This window comes from Candidozyma haemuli (assembly GCF_002926055.2).
Source record: "Candidozyma haemuli strain B11899 chromosome Unknown A_2014730914, whole genome shotgun sequence".
NCBI classification, from domain to species: Eukaryota; Fungi; Ascomycota; class Pichiomycetes; order Serinales; family Metschnikowiaceae; genus Candidozyma; species Candidozyma haemuli.
In genome coordinates, this window is record NW_020289906.1 from 1,412,116 (window position 1) to 1,432,069 (window position 19,954).

Consider the following 19,954-nt stretch of genomic DNA (forward strand, 5'->3'; position numbering starts at 1 on the left):
AGGAGACATTTGTCTACGACTCCACCGACCTTTTTGCCCGTTTTATACGGTTCCAGAGGTCATTCTTGCTTTGTTGCATGAAATATCCAGATTCGCTTTCCCTGTTGACTATATTATTTGTTAATTCTTTCCCTGCCTCCCATTGCCTACTCGCACAGCTAGCTGCAAAGAAGAGACCAAACCTAGACCAAAATTTTAAACCCAGTGTGGAAAAAAAAATCCCCTTGGTGTACTGATGCCCTCTACAATTCTCCCTCCCTGTAATGTTCCCGTATATCAGCCTCCCGTCTCCATTCTCCCCTCTGATGGCTTATATTTACCGCTTCAGGAACCCTTCCATGCCGCGGCTTCATATGAAGAATCCTTCCCCAGCTTTTTTTTTGTTGCGAGTGCTACAAAAAAATCGTTTCCTGCAGGGAGCCCGACGTCACTCGCATTGCTCGTCTTTTTTCTCACATTCACTCGTGCTCATTTAACGAGCTCTATGAATCTGCACTTATTCTGCCGCCAGATCCTCGCAAAGCACCCAACCAGATTGACTGGGAACAACTTGAAACAGAGCAAATTATGTAGAAAATGACTCTCTTGTAGAATCTCGTATTTCCTGTTAAACACCCGTGCACCCTTGGCCCTTTCTTGTTTTCTCCCGCAGCTCCTCTGACCGAGAAATGTGCCTCCTGGTTCCCGAGCATTGTTCGTGCCCTGTCCTGTGTCCCTCACTCGTGCTTGTTTTTAGCCCTCGCCACATCCTCCATCTTTCCTCAACATCACCACTTCAATTCCTCTACTGTTACTCACAGAGCGTACATAAACTTTGTTCCGAGCAATGAGTCTTAGGTTTCCGGACTTTCTCGGGCCTCTGAACCTCCAGCAGCCCAACGCTTCAGGCGAGGCTGACCTGCCTTCAAAACAGCAAAACCGTGCCCAACAGCACCAGCCCCAAAATGACCAAGATCCAGAGCAATTTCCTTCAAAACCTGCCACCGCTCCCCCTGTCCCCGATGCAGCTCTCGACTCGAATCTAGACTTTGACCTGCTTTTGAAATCCAAGTTATCGGCTTTAGGGAGCCACCATGACGTTCCCCAGCGAGACGACCTGCCTCAGGCCTCGTATGGCAACTCCTTTTCACCCTTGACCGGTGCCCACAACGGCTTTGGCATGGATAGCAGTCCTGCTTTTAGCGGACTTGCTGAGTTTGGACCTTTCCACAACCAAACAAACACTTTTCATTTGCCTTTAGAGTTACAAGGCGGTATTGGGAATATCTCTTCTAGAAGACCTAGTTATGCCGCTGAACTGTTCACCAGATCACAGCAACCGCTGCTGTCTCTGCCCGCCCAGCAATTTGCTGGTCCCGCCACTTCCACCTTCCATCCATCGACAACGTCTTCGAACAAGAACTCCTTGGCGTCTTTTGCAGCGGCGAACAACTTCTCGATGAATGCTCCACAGCTGCAACGTAGAGACCTGGCCCTGAACCAACAGTATCAGGGCAACATGGGTCAGGATGCGCTTGCTGACTCGCTCCTGAACTTTTCCCTCAATACGAACTTGTCGGATTTCCAGGCCAGACGACCTTCTCAATTGGCCGACTACCAGGCCGTGCCTCAGCAACAGTATTACCCATCCTTCCATTCGCTGCAACTGCAGTTCTACTCGTCTGGTCCCGCTTCGTTTTCTTCCTTCCACTCTGGCTCATTCCAGCCGGCTGGCTCGTCTGGTATGCCAATGGGTGGAGTCCCGTCAACAGCTCCTCAGGGTCATAATACCTACCCAGCCGCTCCTGGAGCGCTGGCTAGTGGCTCCGGTGTTGACATGTCGGCATTTGCTCAACCACTTCCCGGCCAAACCATGAAATTGGACAATGGCCTTTTGTTGAAGGATCAGTACATAATGGCTTCTCCAGAGCTCAAGCAGCAATTTCTCTCGGCCATACGATACTTCCAGGACGTTGATCTCAGCAACAATATCTTAAGCAAGTTGCATGAGTTGTTAGCCAATCCTGTGGTACAAAAGTTGATTACGTTTGTCAAGAACTTGAACAATCTCACCTTTAACCACAAGATGTTATGCCTTGTCGTTAACAAGAACGGAAAATTGGACTTGTTGTCGTACCCTAGCAGCTCGAACATTTTCCTTCAACGAGACAATTTGGTTATCGTTGACGGTGACAGAGGGAAAGACTTGGTGATGATTTTAGAGCCATTGGTAAACTTAGATTTTGCCATCCTATTCAACTTCCTCAAGAAGATCGAACATCTCAAGTCTTTGACCATCAATGACGCCAACGGTGGTACGTCCGTCAAGGGTAATCACAGTGGAGGCACACATTCTACGGCAATGAACGCATCCACAATCATCAATAAGCATTCCAACGAAGACAATGAATTTATTATTACCTTACCCACCAAGCAAGTGTTACGTTTCGCTACACCCAAGGAGATACAGAAATTAAGCGGGAAGTTCTTGGAAGAGAAAAAGGCGTTCATCACTTGCTTTAATAAAATAAAAGAGTTGGGACTCAACAACGACTTGACGCTCATAAATGTCGAGTATCAATGCGATTTCAAGAAGTTGATCTTCTATTACTATGCTGGTTTCAAACGGATTGATTTCAGAGGACTAATCAAAGAGTTGTTCAAGATTTACAAGACACGTATCTGGTTATGTGCTGTTTTGCCTTACGACAGACGGGAGCTATACACCAGTTTGTCCAAGGATGATGCTAGCGAGAAGTCGACGCTAGGCAGCATTCCTAAGGAGTACGAGTTGTCAAATGAGCAAATCTTGAACTTTTCCGTCAAAGAGTTTGGTAAATTGCCGAAGCCTACGTACTTCCATCTGCGCAATATGTACAATTTGGTACTTAACCTTGAAAACGACCTTCAAGGCAAGTTTTATGGGTTTACACAGATGAACGACGTCAGTGATGCAGAGACTGGTGCAGCTATGCCAGTGCCAGTGGGTAGAAACGAGGAAGCTCCCAACGCCAGCCCTGGCAACAAGAACGCCAAATCGTTTCGCAAAAACTCAAGCTACCAAATTCCTCCAAACTTCGATCCGTTTGGCGGACAGAAAAATGTATAATCTCACGGGTTTATAGAAAAGTATGATAGAGTTACTAGGCTTGGCCAAAGATTTTCGCGGCCAGTGCTACATAAAGCAGATACATTCCAAGTGATCTTGGACACACCTCTTTCTCCACCAAACATGAGCCTTACTACATATCTTCGGCTGAAAAGATTTCGAAACTACTTCGTTGACTGGGTTGTTACGTCCGTCGCAATGGCGTACTTCTTTATTGTGGCTGAGCACGCCAGGCCGTTCAATCGCCAGTTCAAGCTTAACGATCACACGATCCAACATCCATTCACTCACGAAGAAAGAGTCACTGGCCACATGTGTCTTTTCTTAGCAGCTTTCGTTCCATCTGTATCCATGACCGTGGGTAGTTTCATCAAGCACCGCAAGAACAAAGATCAGGCCTTGCATTTGTTGCAAGTATCGTTGCTTGGAGCGGCGTTAACAGTGAGCTTAGACGGCATTATCACTGATATTTTGAAGAACTGGGTTGGTAGACCAAGGCCAGACTTCTTGGAAAGATGTGGTGCTCCGTCCAACACGCCAACGGACGTGTTCGTGGATATTTCCGTATGTACAGCTCCATTGGGAGAGTTACGCTTGATCGATGGTATGAGACTGACACCGTCTGGTCACTCGCTGATTTCCTTTTCAGCGTTTTTGTTTTTGGCCATGTGGCTCTTTGGCCAGTTGCAGCTTTCTGTCAATGTTGCATCAAAACCAGTCTACTTATATATTCTTAGCATGCTGCCTCTCGTTTTGGCCGCTTACGTTGCCCTTTCTAGGGTTCAGGATTACAGACATCATTTTCTGGATATCGTGCTGGGCATGATTATTGGATGCTCCGTGGCCGTGGCTGTTTACAGAAAGTACTTCCACTCAGTATTTGCAGAGAACTCTCACGAGATCAACGGCGAGGAAGATAACAGCGGGGTTTTGCCATTATAAGAAACGCGTTGAGTGCCTTGGGGTTCTTTTTCAGTTGCAAAGTTTGAAAGAGATCTTGCTTGATCTCAAACATAAGTAAGCTGCATTCAGCGTAACAGCATTAAGGTTAGACCAACACATACAAGGCCATGTCGCCAATCATTTCCTCATTCGTACCATGTAATCTGTTTCGTCTTCACGATCACTTCCCAAGTCCAGACCATTTCCTGCTAATAGCTACTATGAATAGATTCATCCGCTTTATGACGTCTGCCTTGTGCACGAAATGCCCACCCTTCACAAGTCAGAAGCTTTCTAGAAACGCTTTCGAAACTGTTCTTGTTCATTCTCCTTTAAAATCTATCAAATTACGTAGTTATCTACCTTAGGAGTGGCTGATGGTGCATGTTTCAGTCTGCACCCAAGTGTCTCAGAAGCATACAGATGAAACCGTTTTGCAACCATTAGTGGCTTGCCAGCCATATAAACCCTCAGCCATTCCCAATCATGAAATCAATAACCTCCTTACTTCCCAATGACTACAGTTTACCAAGTCGTCTACGAAACGGTGTCTCTGGCTGCACCACTGGCGCTGGTGTTGGACACCACCATCACTTTACTTACTACTGTTAGTACAACGACTTATGAGCCTATATCCACCGCCTACCGGCCACTTACGACCAGGCTGTTAGCAAATATGGAACCTTCGATTATGACAAGCAGTATTTCTTCTTCGTCTGCATCGTCATTGAGCTCCTCGTCGCTGGAAAGCTCGACTTCCTCAATCAGGTTGGCTCAAGCATCTATGAGCTTGACAGAAACGGTAACCGAACCTGGCTCAAGTACTAGCGGGACTAAATTGGGCTTGGCAATTGGCATTCCTTTGGCTATCATTTCACTCTTTATACTTGTGGCATTGGGATGGGTCTTCTTACGGAAGAAGATCCAGTCCAAATCTACTGAATACTTGACCTATGACGCTGAACAAGCGGTAGGAGGAAAGGGGGGTTTTGAAAGAAAGAAGCAGCTTCTGCCATCACCTGAGTCTCCTGAAGAAAAACCTCCTCGCTTCTTGAGTCGTCTCTCTAGGATGGTTAATCCAGAATGGATCCTGTCATTGGATTTGAAGCTGCCTGCTTTTATGAAAAGCTTCAACTTGAAGAAAGAAGAACCCGAACCTGAATCTGACCCCGAACCAAAGGAGTCTGCTCCAGTTCCTTCTTACAAATCAAAACGGCCTCCTTCTCTAGATTTATCCAACAACAGTCTGGAAACAGTGTCTGCTCAAACAGCTCTTGTTGTCATCAAAGGGTATACTATGGAATCGGCTGGTGAATTGACGGTAGTGGTGGGCGACCTTGCAGTGTTGAACTTCCAAAAGGGAACGCAGGCTCATGTTTCCTTGGTCAATAGAGATGGCTATGGCTACGTTCCATTGAATTGTCTCCGTAGATACTAGGAAATTCCGTATGTTCCAAATAAATACACTAATACACAACTCTTAATAATACAGTCATACAGTCATTGCTCTAGTAGTGGCGCTGGTAAGCGTTTTGCTGGGGGTTTGGCTTGTACCTTTGGTAGTTGCCATATTGTCCTTCTGGCGCTTGTGGGGCAGGACGATGCTCGGGTTGAGCTTCGTACTGATACACCTGCTGAGCATCACCGTAGGAACGAACGCTTGGAGAGCTCATAGGTTGCATTGGCGCCTGTGGCTGGATACCATTGTTGTAATGGTGAGCCTGTCTTTGAAGAGGCGCCTGGTATGGTGCCCCTTGCTGTTGGGGTGGGGGTCCTTGGTAGTTTTGGTACGCTCTTTGTTGGTAAGGATGACCAGAGCGCTGCTGCTGGGGACGTGGGTGTTGTTGATGCTGATGATGCTGATGCTGCTGGTGCTGTTGATACTGCTGAGGCACTCCTTGTTGGGCTGGCGGAGGCAGTCTCACAGACTTTGGCTGGGAAACACTTGGTGGAATGCCCGAGTTTCCATGGCTTTGAGGAGGACGCTGCTGGTACTGCGGATGCTGCTGATATTGAGGATGTTGCTGATACATTTGTTGAGGACCGTGGCCTGGGTGCATCTGCTGAACAGGTTGTGGAGGAGGCACTCTGAATGCTGCAGTTGGTGCAACAGTGGGAGAAGATTCCTCGTTATTCCCATTTGGCTCCGTTACGACAGTAGATGGAACGGCCTGAGGCTGCTGAGCTTGCTGAGCCTGCTGAGGGGCTGGGCTTCTGGAGCTGGGAAGGGAATTCTGCGAGCTGTTGGGCGACATGATGTAACGAGGCCTGTTATGTTCAGGTGGTGACTGAAGCTCCAGAGTCAAGTTCTTAGATGGCCTTGACTTTTGAAGAGGGACCAGGCGAGGATCTTGCCTTTGCTGGCCTTGCTGACCATACTGGCCTTCACTTTGGGGTTGCTGTCCGTACACTTGTTGACCATAAACATGTTGGCCATGCGGTTGGCTTGCACCACGATGGCTATCAGCTGGAGCATCATCTTTAAGATTAAGGTGCTGAAGCTGGGGGAGCTGGTTGGCTCTGGGTATAGCACCTTGACTCTGTTGCGCATAAGCAGCTGATCTAGCATATTGATTGTCCTCTTCGTCGTCTTCTTCTTCTTCAGAGGACTCTTCCTCTTCCTCGCTGCTGCTTTCATATCTCTGATTGCGCAATGGGCCTTCAGTATCAACAGTCTTGGAGAACTGCTTATTGAATTCGTTGTACTGGGTAGTTGGGGATTGCACCAGTGACATACTGCTGTTCCTCTTGTCGTAACCTGGAACCTGCAAACTTGCAGATGGCAATTGAGGTTCCTTCAAACTTTCACTAGATTCTTCGTCTTCTTCCTCGATATCCTCCTCGCTCTCGCTCTCGCTACCTAACAAATCTTTGTCATTTGTAGGGTAAATACCACGCATCAAAGACTTCTTTCTCATAAGCGTAGGAAGTCTATCTTCTTCAATTTCCTCGGCACCACCCTTCAACATCTCATTCCTATCATGGAACCTGTCCGATGGACTCTCGATGGTTGAGTACTTCTGGTAAATATCGGCAAGCTGGACTGATTTGTGTGGATCAGCCATACCAGCGAATCCAGCACCAACAGCTGCACCGGCAGCTGCACCATATCCAGCACCAACAGCGTTAGGAGACAAGTTCTGTTGGCCCCTCTGTTGCGGAGTATTGACAGAGAGATTGTGCACGTTCTTGGACAGACTCAGTTGCTCTGGTCTTCTCATCACGGGATCTGGACCAGGTGGAGGTGGCCTATGGCGTTGAGGCAGACGTTGCTGAGGTTGGTTGGGCACAGGCTTTTGGTTCTGAGATCCCGTTTGAGGACCACTCAGCGAACGTGGCTGCTCACCAGGGCGACCAATTGGCTGAGAAAGAGGAGTGAGAGGACCAGAAGCATTCCTCGTCTGCTCGACTTTCTGTGGGTTAGGAGACTCATGGATGTTATTCGAGGGGACCCTGGAAGTAGTTGGACTATTCCTTGGACTCATCGAATTCAATGCCCCAACGAAGCCTCTAGAGCTTCCACATCCATTGTATCCCTGAGAAAGCTTCAGCTTTAAAATCCTTTTGATGTTTTCGGTCCATTTGCCATGATCCCAGCTCATGAACGCATCGTTACCGGCAAGAGGATGAAGGTCTCCAACCATAAGATAATGTACACGAGGCAAGGTAGGTAAGCCAAAAAGAAGCGAATCGGGATCAACACGATCAGCTTTAAGTCGCTTTGGACGACCATAAAGGCCAAATGCATCTAGTAACGGCATCAAGAAACGGATCAATGTATCGTAGCCGGCAACCGCAGAGTGCTGTTCTGGCATGAGGAAAAGCGAAGTCTCTTCAGATTGAGCAGTAGATTTCTTAGACTTTTTGGTCGAGGGCAGCGAGAAGTTAATGGCACCTTCAAGCTTCATAATTGTACTCTTATCAATGAAAAACGGCAGCTGTGGGTAAACAGCTGTGACCATTGATGCTGATGTAATAGTACCTAGCAAGCTCTGCTTTTTCATCTTCTCGTTATCATAAAGCAAAACACGGCCGGAAGTGAACTTATTTTTCTTGTTAACGGATGGTTCGATAACAGCGTAACAGCGTTTCCAAGCCATTCCTGATCCGTATCTAATCTTAACCCAGTCAGAGTGGTTATAACGTTTCTCAGCCAAGATGGTACGGATATCAGAGAGCCGAGAACCACGAGCAGAAAGCAATGCACCAGTGTAAGCTTCCTGCAAGGAGTTGTATTCATAAGAGGCCAAACGAAGGCCCATGTACCATTCCGTCAAAGTCTCGTAAGAGCGAAACTGAAGGATATATCTGTTTTTCAAAGTTGTGGATACAATGATGACGTTTTCAAGCTGCTGTTTCGCTGCAGGGAGAACACGCATGGCGTTGAATATAGCATCAGTGAAATTCAAGTATTTTGGCTTGGAGGATGTTTCGAAGAGTTGTTCGGGCAGGTCCTTGAAACGAGCCAAATTGGCAGCGTCCCAGTACGCCAACTGAGTACCAGTAAGAATACCGTACACCTCCTTCCATTCACGGTCTCCGGACTTGCCGTCACTATTAAGATCATAGTAAAGCATAAAGATACCTTCGTGGTACCTTCTGTGGGCCTGGGCGGATAACAAGGTGACTATCGGGACCAATTCTGGGGAAATGTCATCCTCAGTGGCCTGTCTTTTCTCAGGGGACGACAGCATGACCAGCGAAGCGGACTCCTCGCGGGAAACCAGCTTCTTCGGCGACATGTTGAGCTTCATGTTGGTGGGAACCAGAACGTTGGCGAGTGTGGGAAATAAGTGATGATCTGAGGCCCTGATGCGAGAGGGTACCAAAAAAAAAAAAAAAAACGCTAGACTAAGGGATCGTCGAACGGATGTATGGGTTTCGTATAGGAAATAAAGCCAAAAAAGCAAAAAGCAGGCGAATTATCAAGCTTTAATGTTTCGCTGGCTGGACAAGGGCAGAAAAAGGGAAAACCGACGTTTGGTGGTCAGAAACAGAAAAGCCGAAGTATATAGCTTATCACGGGGCAGGAAAGCGGTTTGGACGAAAACAGTGCAGCGCGAACCTAACCAGAAAAAAAAAAAAAAAAAAATTAGTCCCAAGACGCAGAAAGAGATGAAAACATAGACACGAACGGCCGCGGCTCCCGCGGACAGCTGCAAACAAAGCACCGTTCCCGGACGAACAGATCAGCTGGGGCGAAAGGGACATATAATTCAGAGAAAACAAAGTAGAAGTAATTGATGGACCTGGTGAAATCAAGGATTGTTTTCATTTTCAAGTTGCAAATGACAACCACCACATCATAAAAGTCACAAAGCGGGGGCCACTAGTCACTTTTCGCTGCGAAGGAAGTTTTCTGGCGTATATTTCGCTCTTTTTTTCTGCTTGTTCTGCCTCTGGGCGCCCACTCTGGTATCGCATTTGCCTGATTCAGCCTGCCCAGAGCCTCGCAAAGACAGGGCACAATCACAATACCTGCAATCGCCATAGAAAAAGTGGATAATTTCACAGGGGGTGAATGTTTTGGGGATCTTGTGTTACGTCTGGGGCAGCCTCGCGTGTGAGGTTATGTGAGTTTCTTGGGTTCACTTCTTGGTGGTCTTGGTGGTTCTTGGTCGTTCTTGGTCGTTCTTGGGTCCGTTTTGGCTATAACACTCGCAGCTTGGCTCTTATTGTATACGGTCTGATCAAGAGCTTAACACAATGTCTAACGTCATAGGACCGTTGGATTAAGGTTTAGCACAAGAGAATGAACCGCCACTGAACCGCCACTATGTGTCTGCCAATCAGCCTCCAACGAGACACCTGAGAAGCGAAGCCTCGAACTTGAGGCCTGTAATGTGAAGCCACTATGCGACTTACCAGAAGCCCTGAAAGTATACACTGCCCCATAGTTTGGACGAATTAAACGCCTAGGCAAATTTTCATCCCCCTGTTCTTCCACACTTCTGCTGTTTGGTCTGCCACAGTAGGCCACCCTCTCCTATTTCGCAGCCAACCCTCTTATGTTGGCGGCTATTTTGCATCAATACCGCACCTCGTTAATGCAAACCCTATACTTTGAAGCGACGATCCAGGCAGGCAGCTCGCCTTGGATACGGCTGCTCCTTTCGCTTAATCTGTCTCGGTTGTTGTTTTGTGCAACTACCGCCTTGACATGTCACAAATGTCAAATCCGTAAGGAGTAGCTTCCTGGCTGGTTCTTCACCTCCTTTTGTTCACCACCGTCTTACCGTTACACCAGACTTGGACGCAGTTCCGGTCATCGCCAGAGAAAACCCATTTGTAAAGCAAGTTGAGCACTTTCTCCTTGACAGCTTCGGGCTTGTCGTTGTCCTCTGGTCTCTGAAACCCAAACACGTCCACATTCGTAGTAGCAACGTCCAAGTCAATCAACTGGGCGTCGAACTTCTTACCTTTCTCTATTGTTCCCACTGAATTTTCAAGGTTACATGCTTTAGCACCGCCGACAGTGGCCATAAAAAGTGCTTCGGGAATTCCAATTTTGGTGTCTTCAGCTGAACCCATGGCCAAGTGATGGGAAACCATAACCAGTGCTCTGGCAACACCAAGAATCGATTGTTCGAAGCCTCCTGCAAGATCGGTGCCCAATGAGACATTGATCCCGTCTTCGTATAGATATTTCTTCACTGGAGCCTCTCCACTGGTGATAAAACTGTTCGAGCTGGGGCAGTGTGAAAGAGAAGTCTTCTTTGCCTTGACGAGTTTAAGCTCATCTTCGTCTAAATGAATGCCATGTGCTAGGATCGTCCTAGCGTTCAAGAGACCAAACTTATCGTAAACGGACGTGTAGTTTGGACAATCAGGAAATAAGGATTTCACCCAGGAGATTTCGTCCTTGTTTTCAGAGACGTGTGTCTGGATAGGCAAATCGTACTGCTTCACCATATCACCTAGTTCAGTGAGTAGGTCTCTCAGACAAACAGGAGCAAAACGAGGTGTGATAATTGGACACACCAATGATCTGTCATATCCATTCTCTTCCAAATGATGACAGTGGTCAACCAAGTTTTTCATGTTAGCGATGGTATCCTCGAGTGATTCTTGGTAGGACGGGAAAGAATCGTTGCAGTCCATGCAAACCTTACCCACAAATGCTCTTTGGCCCTTTTCAGCGGCAATGTCAGCAAAAATCTTGGTAGTCTCCGTATCAACCGTCGTAAAGTATGAAGCACATGTAGTACCATTAGACAAGGTACGGTCGATCACCTTGGTATAAATCTCCCGAGCCAAACGCTTACCTTCTAAAGAGCCGTCAAGCTTTGACTCAAGAGCGAATGTATGGTTGTTGAGCCAATCGAGCAAAGGAAGATCAGATCCAATGCCAATGTTAGGATACTGAGAAGCGTGGATGTGAGTATCGATAAATCCTGGCACCAAGAAAGACGCTGACTTGTGTGAGTTATCAACAAAAGCTATCTCTTCATCCCTCAAGTCATTACCTTCCCTGACAAGCTCCAATGCCAGTTCCTTACTGGCAGCTTCCTGGACGAACTCAATAGTACCCAGAGCATTGACACCCACATAATGGTTCAAGAGGATTTCAATTGCCCCAAGCTGCGGCGTATGGATCACGTTTCCGTAGTATAAAGTGTACATGCTGTACTTTCCCTTTCAGCAAGTGTTAAAGAAGTGGTAGTTTAGGAAGTGGTAGTCCAATAAGCCTTGAAGATAGTCTCCATTATAGTACATAGATAAGTGCGATGTTGCCGCGGAAGGGCCTCGGGGAACGGAATTTGAACTAATGAAGAGCCATAAGTAGTACTTCTGATGGATGTTTTGGATGTTTGGTGATGTTTGATTGATCATGGTATATTTCAGGGAGCTCTTGCTTAACAAAGCTAAGCTTTGTTCGGCCGTCCCTACAGCATCGTCGAAGGCTTCATAGTGGAAGAACCATCAACCGGAAAGCGCCGAAGTGGCTACTGGCTCGAAATACTGAAATATTCAAACAGTCTCATCATACACATTTATCAACACTTTAATTGGTGTTCTTTTCCTGGTATTGTCACGAAAATCGTTCTGGAATTGTTCTTGCGCTTCTCTGGTCCTCTTACAATGGCTGCGAAATGGCTGCAAACAAGCGCAATGGAAGAATGCACCAGAAGAATAAGGAATTGATTAGACATTGAGTAATTGAAAGTAGCTGATTTCTTGAGTATGTCTATTTAAGACTTCTGATTGAAACATATAGTTTCTCTCTGGACTTTCTGGACTTTATGGGCTTCCTGCCCTTGATGGAACAACCATCAGGTAATTTGATGAGAAAGGCCTCGTGGGTTCTGCTCTACAGCGATATTTTGAACTAGCAGGACATTGTTTGATAATTAAACTGGTTCATTTATAGATGGGAGTTGTGGTTGTGAGTGTGAGGAAAGATTCGAGATTCGTCAGAAATGGGGTTACTATCAACTGACGTACGACAAGCCTCATTCCAGCAACGGCTCTTCCCTAAAAGCCCCACACAATGATGTTTACTTATTTGAAAAATTGAGTGGCTTCTTCGTTAAAAGTCACTCAGATAAGGTTTCTGAGGGACGAAGCATGTCTCAATGATCCAGGACCATTTCTCACTTCGATGTATCTTGAACCGTAAAGACTTCTACACCCTACATCTACTACCGAACAAGTCATATCCGGGTATGCAAAATCAATTTGAAATATATCCTGGTATTTTAATCGTGAAAGTGCCATTGGCAGCCGCCCTGGCAAGCGAACTAAAAGACTTACAACAAAGCACCAACAACACCAGCAATGGCGACACCAAAAGAGGCAGCGTTCATCTTGGCGCCAGCCTCGAAAGAGCTGACGGCAGCTGGAGCAGAAGAGGTGGCCTCCTCAGCCTCAGTGGAAGAAGTAGCAAGTGTAGATGGAGCAGCAGAAGTAGTCTCGGCAGTGGTTGGCTCCTCAGCGGAGGTTGGTTCCTCGGAGCTGACAAACGATGGAGCAGCAACGGAAGAAGAAGCGGCGGAGGAGGAGGAAGCAGCAGCGGAAGAAGAAGCAGCCGAGGAAGAAGCAGACGAGGAAGACTCGAAAACGGAAGAAGAGCTGGAGTCCTTACCGGAAACATCGTGGCCCTGAGCCTTGCAAGAAGCCTCGAAAGCATCCTTAGCGGTGTCAGCGTCACCGTTAGGACATCTCTCCTCCAAACACTGCTCAACCTCCTCACCAATGGAAGTACAGATACATTCCAAGTCAGCCAAGCTGTCACACTTGGACTGCTTTTCAACCTCACCGACACAAGCCAACAAGCAAGCTGGAGGGGTGGCCATCACCAGGGAAACGGAAGCAGCAAAAGCAGCAATAGCGGTAAATTTCAAGCCGTGCATAGTTCTATAGGTAAGCGAAGGGAACCGAAAAAGGTGGTGTAGTGGTTGAGAAAAAAAACTCAAATATGTTTTGTAGGCTGAAAAGCTAGGCCAGAAAAGAGAAAGGTGATCGGTTATGTTTGGACAACAATGTGCAGTATTGGGCTCATAGTTAATGGGAAGAGCCTTCCAGACTTGGCTAATTATAGCTCAAAATCCTCGTAGATGCTCAGGTAAACAACCGACTCACGTGATCTTGTTTGGCTGAGTGCTCACCATATGATCTATGTTGACATTCGCAACTTTCCTCAAAGCGGTATCATCCGGCAGATAGTCGTCTCAGCTCCCTCTCGTTTGCGGTATTTGGACGCCTAGACTTTCTTTGCTGTAGCTGCCCAGGCACATTTTGTGCTATAACTTAAGTAGTAGTCTTTAGCTTTAGATTTCCTAATCGGCTGTGCTGAATGGAAATGGTTTGCTAATGCTCAATCGCTTAATATTTTGCAGCCATTTATTGCAGCCACTTTAAAGCCTTACCTTAGCTGTAACGCCTTTGATTTGCAACAACACTTGACCTGTAAAGTTATCAACTTGTACCATCATGTCAGACTTCACTATAACTTGCAATTCGCCGTTCAAGGTTCTCCGTAGAATATCGCCACCCATGCCAGAGCCCACCTTATATGGAATGCGCTTAGTATGGAAAATGCCTGGTGGTATCAGCATCACTCCTGCGTTATCAGCAAATGCTAGAACTTGCCCTTCATAAATGGCCTGACACAGCAAAAGATCCACTATAAGCTGTTGATTCGTCACGGGATTGAACACGAGTAGCTCGACTTCGGAAGTGAGAATATGGATGATAGCTTCAATAAGGAAAGGGCTACCATGCGCAAGCTCTTGATTACTCTTACTGGAGTCGTCTTCCGGATGAGCGAAAGTAAGCCTTGGTAATGCTATTTCGGGAATTTGGATTCGTTCCATCATTTTGCCAATACCAGAATGCCCATCAACTGATTTGCCGTGTGCACCAACAGTAATATTCGTAGCTCCCGAAAGCACTAGACTAACGAATTTCTCAGCAGCGTTTCTCTCTTCAAAATTGGAACAGCTGACTTTAATATGGGCTGGCACTCGAGTTCGTTTCAGAGTACGCGGTATACTTAACAGATCAAAAGTGACATTACCAATCTCAACGTCCTCGAACAAGAAGGCGAATGCCAATTGCTCTTCATTCAACTGTAAGTTCAAAGGAAGTGGGTTGCTTATTTCAGCTTCAATTCCAAAATGTACCCAACTCTTGCCCGATTGAATTAGCTGGATTGTCAGGATACTAATATTCATTTCCCTCAAAAGCCAGTCGAAGAATGCCTCGCCGGACGTCTCATGTGCCAACTCGAATTCCCTTCCAAATTTTATATTCTTGATTGAGAGGTTCTCTAGGGTTGTGTTGAGAAACCCCAGTTCGATTTTCACTTGCTCGATGTCAGCATCAAGGGACGGTAATCGTTTTGAATTCTGTTCATTTATCCATCCGCTGAACAAGTCGCCGAAATAGGCACCATCAGAAATTTTTGCCTCCCATCGCTTCAATACACCAATAATCGATGTGGTATTGCCGTGTTCACTTTTGATAGCAAGTCCGCTGCTTAAAACTGTTGACGCAGTTCCAACTGTGGCGTTTCCATCATGGATATCCACAGAGGAAGTCCACTCAGAGAGGTTAGCTTCAAAGTCATTCTTGAGTATTGGAAGAACCATGGAGGCATTAAACTCGCAGCTTGTATTCAAATGAAGCTCTCCCGAGGAAGCCTTGAGAAACTCAACATCCATGGATGTGATTTCTACCGATGTTAACATATTCCCCATCAGTAAACCACCCTGTGATTCAACTGGTATATCAATATTTACATCGACCAGCGTGAGAATATTGTAGAGCCAACGAGGAAGGTTCTGGGAATTTTGAAGAGTTTTTGCAGCCAGGATAAATACGTCCAAATGCCCTTCATTCGATATCTTAACCACGAACTTGTTAAATGGAGTCTGTCCATCCTTACAAGGCTCGAGGAGATGTTGAGGAACTCTAGGTATGGTTCCGCCCACGTTAACCACGGTAAGTTTGTTGGGGGCTATCGTGAAGGGGGCCGAGTTCCAAACTCCCAAATGAGATGGTTTCCCATCGCAGTCAGCAATAGCCACGTCCCAGTCTACCAGGTCTAATGCAAGTTTCATGGGTAAAGCCTCGAGAATCAATGTGCCATTGAGCGCTACGCCGTCGTTGTGTAAGTCGAGGTCAATCGTTTCCACCGTCAAAGGTGAAGCCATCCTCTCGGGACTGATGATGGTATCCTCATGAATGTTAACGAGACCAGTGCTGAAATGAAGCCACTTTGTTGTTATATCAGAAGTGAAATCTATTTCAACTGTAACCGGTAGTGGCGTAGAACGGTTGTGCTTCATGAGGTCCTCAACAATACCAGGTAGAGAATCCTGAATAAACAAGGCATCGCTTATGAAGTCATACTCCGTAAGACGGTGATCTATAAGATCTACCAGGATATCAGGTGGGTAAACGTTTAGGGCATGAGCTCTCTTGATTCCCTGGCCACTGACAAATACCCTTGAGGCATCATGGGGCACCACAGTAACCCCTCCAATAAAAAGGGCAATCACCTTAAGAGCCTTTCCGTAGAACCTGCTGGAGATATTTTCGTAATCAACGTATGTAGAGCCCACAACATGGACAGTCAAGCCCGAATCGTTGATATCCAAGACGGATACGCTGTGAAGCTGAGACACGAAAGCCTGATCTAAAAGCATGGGCAAATTTCGAGCCACCAAAAGAAGTATGAGAAGAATGATGACCATCAATGTTAGCACAAGCCATGACAACCAAGGAGTAGAACAGAAAGTACGCGTAAACCAGCCGTATACTCCTCTACTTCTCGAGGATGCCTGTAGTTGACGATGAAGACCTTCTTCCAATGCCACATATGATTCTGAACCTTCACTCTCTAGTAGAGGGGTCATTTCGTTCTGCAAGTCCTCATCCCGTAGAATAGAGTTCGCCCTCACATGTCTAGGGCTTCGCTTAGGGATGATTATCTCGCCTGCAATATCATCGCCTGGGACATCTCTATTGTCGTCTTTAGGCGTGGAACTTGCCCTGATCGACAGCGACTGGATATTCTGGACTGGGCTTGTTTGTGGTAGCCCATCATTCTCGATGCCCTTCGTCTTAGGCGGTTCGGAGTTTACGCCGGGACTTTTATCCGTCCCAGTCTCACCCACAGTGGGTGTTTCCTCTTGCACAGGCGAGCCAATTGGAGTTCTATGGGTTTCTGGCTGATCATTGGCAGGTTCCTGGCCATGGTCAGGGGATTGCTTCCCTCCCTGAGACTCTTCTGTCAGGGGCATCTCAAACTAACAAGGTGAACAAACGGACAAAAGGCTTGATTTTCTTGGGAAAGCCTAAAGTCGCCTATTTCTTAATGAACGATTGCAAACTCTCGACAACGAGATCTCTAGAAAAGGCGTGGTATGAGTGGACGCCCTTGTTCTACCTTACCCCAGGAATGATAGAATGCGCGGGTGATGTGCCTCTATAGACGAGAAGCCATCCCCACCTGGTACTATGACAAGGGATGAACGTAAAGATAAAAGAAGGAAAGAGGGCTTTGGAAAGTTTGATTTACTGTAAGCCCCTGGACTTCTTCTTTTCTATTTCTATTGTCTGTGCCTGGCGTGGTAGGCATTTCTTTGCTTCAGCACCTGGTGATGCTCTTCGCTTTGACATATGCCGCTGCACATATAAGCAGAAGGTTGAGCATGGAAAGTTAGCACAAAGAGATTTTAAGATTAGTCTTTGGGGGAACTTCCTCGGGAGATCAGGCTATTTCGATAGGGAAGAAACGTAAATCGGCATTTTTTGTACTTATGTTCTGCTACTATGGATTGTATTACATGCATGGGTTCTCCTAGGGTCCATTAGGGCTACCCGTAGCATCCAAGGCAAACTGTATTCCATTCAGCAAGGAAATCCAAGTCAACAAGAGAATCCACCATCAGGGCAACTCCAGAAGTTATCTATGTATATCTTACTCAATGGTGGCTATCTCTGGATTTTCGGATGTTTGGTCTATAGACTATATTAGATGCCTCTCAAACATGCTACTTCGTACCATGACAGTTCTTACCAAACTAGCTAGCGACAGACCTTTGATGACTTCCATTTGGACATCTGTATTGACTGAAAGATCTGAGTACTCTTGAATTCTCTGGCCACTTCTCCTTGGATTAGGCATCTGGCTGACAACTACCAGTCGTAGCAGTTACCTTACCTCAACTCTAGTATTGCTCCTTACTGTGGTCTTCTTTCATGCTACATAAAACTTCTTCTAGTTTCCCTACCGCCTTGTTCTTTCTACACCTAACGTGTCCCGATGGCCACCCGTGAGTTATGAACATTGTCGCTTGCTTGCCATACTCCATAGATCACTGCCTCGACTATCCACTCAACTCAGCAAATTTTTCAAGTGATGTCGGTCTCTTCCTCTGAACGGCAACCTGCAACCAGCTGTTGTCATAGGGTCTCATTCTTGGAATGTTGCTGGTTTCTTGTCTCCACCTGGCAACCTGGATACCTCATTGCAAATTTGTGCTTCTTTCTTGAATCCTCCATTTCTGAAAATCTGTACTTGAATTACGTGGCCTTTCACATAAACCTACTTAGACCACCTGCTTCACTACTACATCTTATCAGTTCACATCTCGACCTATTGTCCAAGCATAACCACTACGTCTGTCCTCTACATTGCTCAGGGGAACTCTGCCTTTCGTGCCTTATCGACTGTATGGAGCTGTCAACCTGTGCAATGGCTACATGCTTTTTTGCACCCAATTTCTGATATCCAGGACGCAGACGTGTCTTGGTACTGGTGATATATTATAGTCATACAAACAAAGAACAGTAAAAAAAGCAAGTGGTAAGTTGATATCATGTATCTATGCTCCTCGAAGGATGCAAGATGCAATTAGTGTAGAAAAAATGGATGGCAAACAATAACAGCAACAGGCCCGCTGCCACAGGCCATAACATTGTATGGTACAATAAGGTCTTGGTTGATTCTCTGTCTCGGCGCTGGCCATGCCAACGATGAAGGATACCATTATTTTTTTCTTATTTTATGGTTTTAGATTGTTCTTTTTTTTTTTTTTTTCCTTTTTTTTTTGGTTTCCGTTGATCTTTTATTCTAGGGATCCTTCATCATTTGACATGATAGACCTTCCCTTAGGGTCTAGTGTACATGGCCATGAGCATGGTCGTGTTGTTGTACACTAGGGTCCACATTAGGGTCAACGCTATCAATGTTAGGGTCCACAGGTGGGTTCAGTAAACTGTGGTTACCTGGAGCAGCTTCCATGGCAGCAATGACAGCGACATCCTGAACAGATGGATGGCTGCCGTCATCATGATGGTGCTGGCCATGGTGAGCATGATGTTGAAGCTGTTGGTGATGGAGTTGTTGTTGTTGCTGCTGCTGAAGGTAATGTTGTTGCTGAAGAAGCTGGTGGTCGTGGAGCAGAGCCTCAGGGTAGCCAGCGACAGCAGCAACAGCAGCGGCAGTGCCGTTGTTGCCACGGTTCAAAGGCTTCTCAACCAAAGTTCTTGTGTACTTAGCTCTCTTCTTCTTACCGCCGCCGCCAGAAGCGAAGTTAGGCTCAGGTGGGTGATTGTGAGCTGGGTGGATCATTCTCAAGATCCACATTTCCAGCTCCTTCTTATCGTCATCTGGGTAGCCGTCAAACTCGGTTTCCTTCTTCATCTTCTTAGCCTTATCCTTGTCTGGAGGGTACAAGTTTGCAACCAATCTGTAACCACACTTGGATCTCTTGGTGTAGGCAACTCTCTGTCTCTTAGTAGCATCCTTGACAGTCGTTCTGAAAGAACCAGAGCGCTCACACTGGAAGTAGACGGCCTTAGGCTTCGAAGAGTTGATAACAATCTTACACTGCTCCTCCTCGTTCAATACAGTCTTGACGTATTTCACAAGCTCCTGTTTGGAGGAGAAAGTCTTGATGATATCACCCTCGGCATGTCTAGAAACAAGGAAACCACCGTTTTCAAACTCCATAGGCGCCGTTTGGAACTGGTGCTGCTGAATGTGCTGCTGTTGTTGCAAATGGTGCTGAGGAATGTGGTGTTGTTGTTGCAAAGGATGGTGCATCTGCTGCTGGTGAAGCTGAGGATGGTGGTGGTGATGCAATTGGTGCTGGTGGTGCAACTGCTGCTGTTGCAACTGCTGTTGTTGCTGTTGTAACTGAGCAGCTGCAGCCGGGTTGAGACCCAAATAACGGGCCTCTTCATCCAGGTGAGCCATAACAGGATTGGGAATTTCATGACCCAACGCAATAGCAGCAGCAGTGGTATGGTCCAACTGGGACGCGTGGTGAAGGTGCTGCTGTTGCAAATGTTGTTGTTGGTGAGGATTCAAGCCCTGGCCGTGGCCGGTGGATCTCTCGTTAGACGTGGAGGGACCTGACATTGTTGACAAGGGTTGTTATTTTTTTATGGGTGTCGCGGTTTCACCTA

At 46.6% G+C, this 19,954-nt stretch overlaps 8 protein-coding genes across 8 annotated transcripts; 3 read left to right on the plus strand and 5 right to left on the minus strand. All coding sequences in view use genetic code 12, as the record gives it.

Moving 5' to 3' along the window:
• Nucleotides 1-826: 826 nt before the first annotated feature.
• Nucleotides 827-3,088, plus strand: PSP1 (Psp1p; the record flags this gene model as incomplete). The annotated part of the gene is made up of 1 exon (XM_025484366.1): nucleotides 827-3,088. One exon carries the CDS (start codon nucleotides 827-829, stop codon nucleotides 3,086-3,088), a length of 2,262 nt encoding a protein of 753 aa, XP_025342581.1.
• A 198-nt stretch (nucleotides 3,089-3,286) lies between these two features.
• CXQ85_000625 (phosphatase PAP2 family protein) lies at nucleotides 3,287-4,030 on the plus strand (the record flags this gene model as incomplete). Its single annotated transcript, XM_025484367.1, has 1 exon — nucleotides 3,287-4,030. The coding sequence occupies one exon, from the start codon at nucleotides 3,287-3,289 to the stop codon at nucleotides 4,028-4,030; it is 744 nt and encodes a 247-aa protein (XP_025342582.1).
• Nucleotides 4,031-4,544: 514 nt separating this feature from the next.
• On the plus strand, nucleotides 4,545-5,468 carry FUS1 (Fus1p; the record flags this gene model as incomplete). The annotated part of the gene is made up of 1 exon (XM_025484368.1): nucleotides 4,545-5,468. One exon carries the CDS (start codon nucleotides 4,545-4,547, stop codon nucleotides 5,466-5,468), a length of 924 nt encoding a protein of 307 aa, XP_025342583.1.
• Nucleotides 5,469-5,538: 70 nt separating this feature from the next.
• Nucleotides 5,539-8,784, minus strand: CXQ85_000627 (uncharacterized protein; the record flags this gene model as incomplete). Its single annotated transcript, XM_025484369.1, has 1 exon — nucleotides 5,539-8,784. One exon carries the CDS (start codon nucleotides 8,782-8,784, stop codon nucleotides 5,539-5,541), a length of 3,246 nt encoding a protein of 1,081 aa, XP_025342584.1.
• Nucleotides 8,785-10,237: 1,453 nt separating this feature from the next.
• CXQ85_000628 (guanine deaminase) lies at nucleotides 10,238-11,653 on the minus strand (the record flags this gene model as incomplete). Its single annotated transcript, XM_025484370.1, has 1 exon — nucleotides 10,238-11,653. The coding sequence occupies one exon, from the start codon at nucleotides 11,651-11,653 to the stop codon at nucleotides 10,238-10,240; it is 1,416 nt and encodes a 471-aa protein (XP_025342585.1).
• Nucleotides 11,654-12,780: 1,127 nt separating this feature from the next.
• On the minus strand, nucleotides 12,781-13,383 carry SSR1 (Ssr1p; the record flags this gene model as incomplete). Its single annotated transcript, XM_025484371.1, has 1 exon — nucleotides 12,781-13,383. One exon carries the CDS (start codon nucleotides 13,381-13,383, stop codon nucleotides 12,781-12,783), a length of 603 nt encoding a protein of 200 aa, XP_025342586.1.
• A 504-nt stretch (nucleotides 13,384-13,887) lies between these two features.
• On the minus strand, nucleotides 13,888-16,779 carry CXQ85_000630 (uncharacterized protein; the record flags this gene model as incomplete). Its single annotated transcript, XM_025484372.1, has 1 exon — nucleotides 13,888-16,779. The coding sequence occupies one exon, from the start codon at nucleotides 16,777-16,779 to the stop codon at nucleotides 13,888-13,890; it is 2,892 nt and encodes a 963-aa protein (XP_025342587.1).
• A 1,880-nt stretch (nucleotides 16,780-18,659) lies between these two features.
• On the minus strand, nucleotides 18,660-19,907 carry CXQ85_000631 (uncharacterized protein; the record flags this gene model as incomplete). Its single annotated transcript, XM_025484373.1, has 1 exon — nucleotides 18,660-19,907. One exon carries the CDS (start codon nucleotides 19,905-19,907, stop codon nucleotides 18,660-18,662), a length of 1,248 nt encoding a protein of 415 aa, XP_025342588.1.
• Between the last annotated feature and the right edge of the window lie 47 nt (nucleotides 19,908-19,954).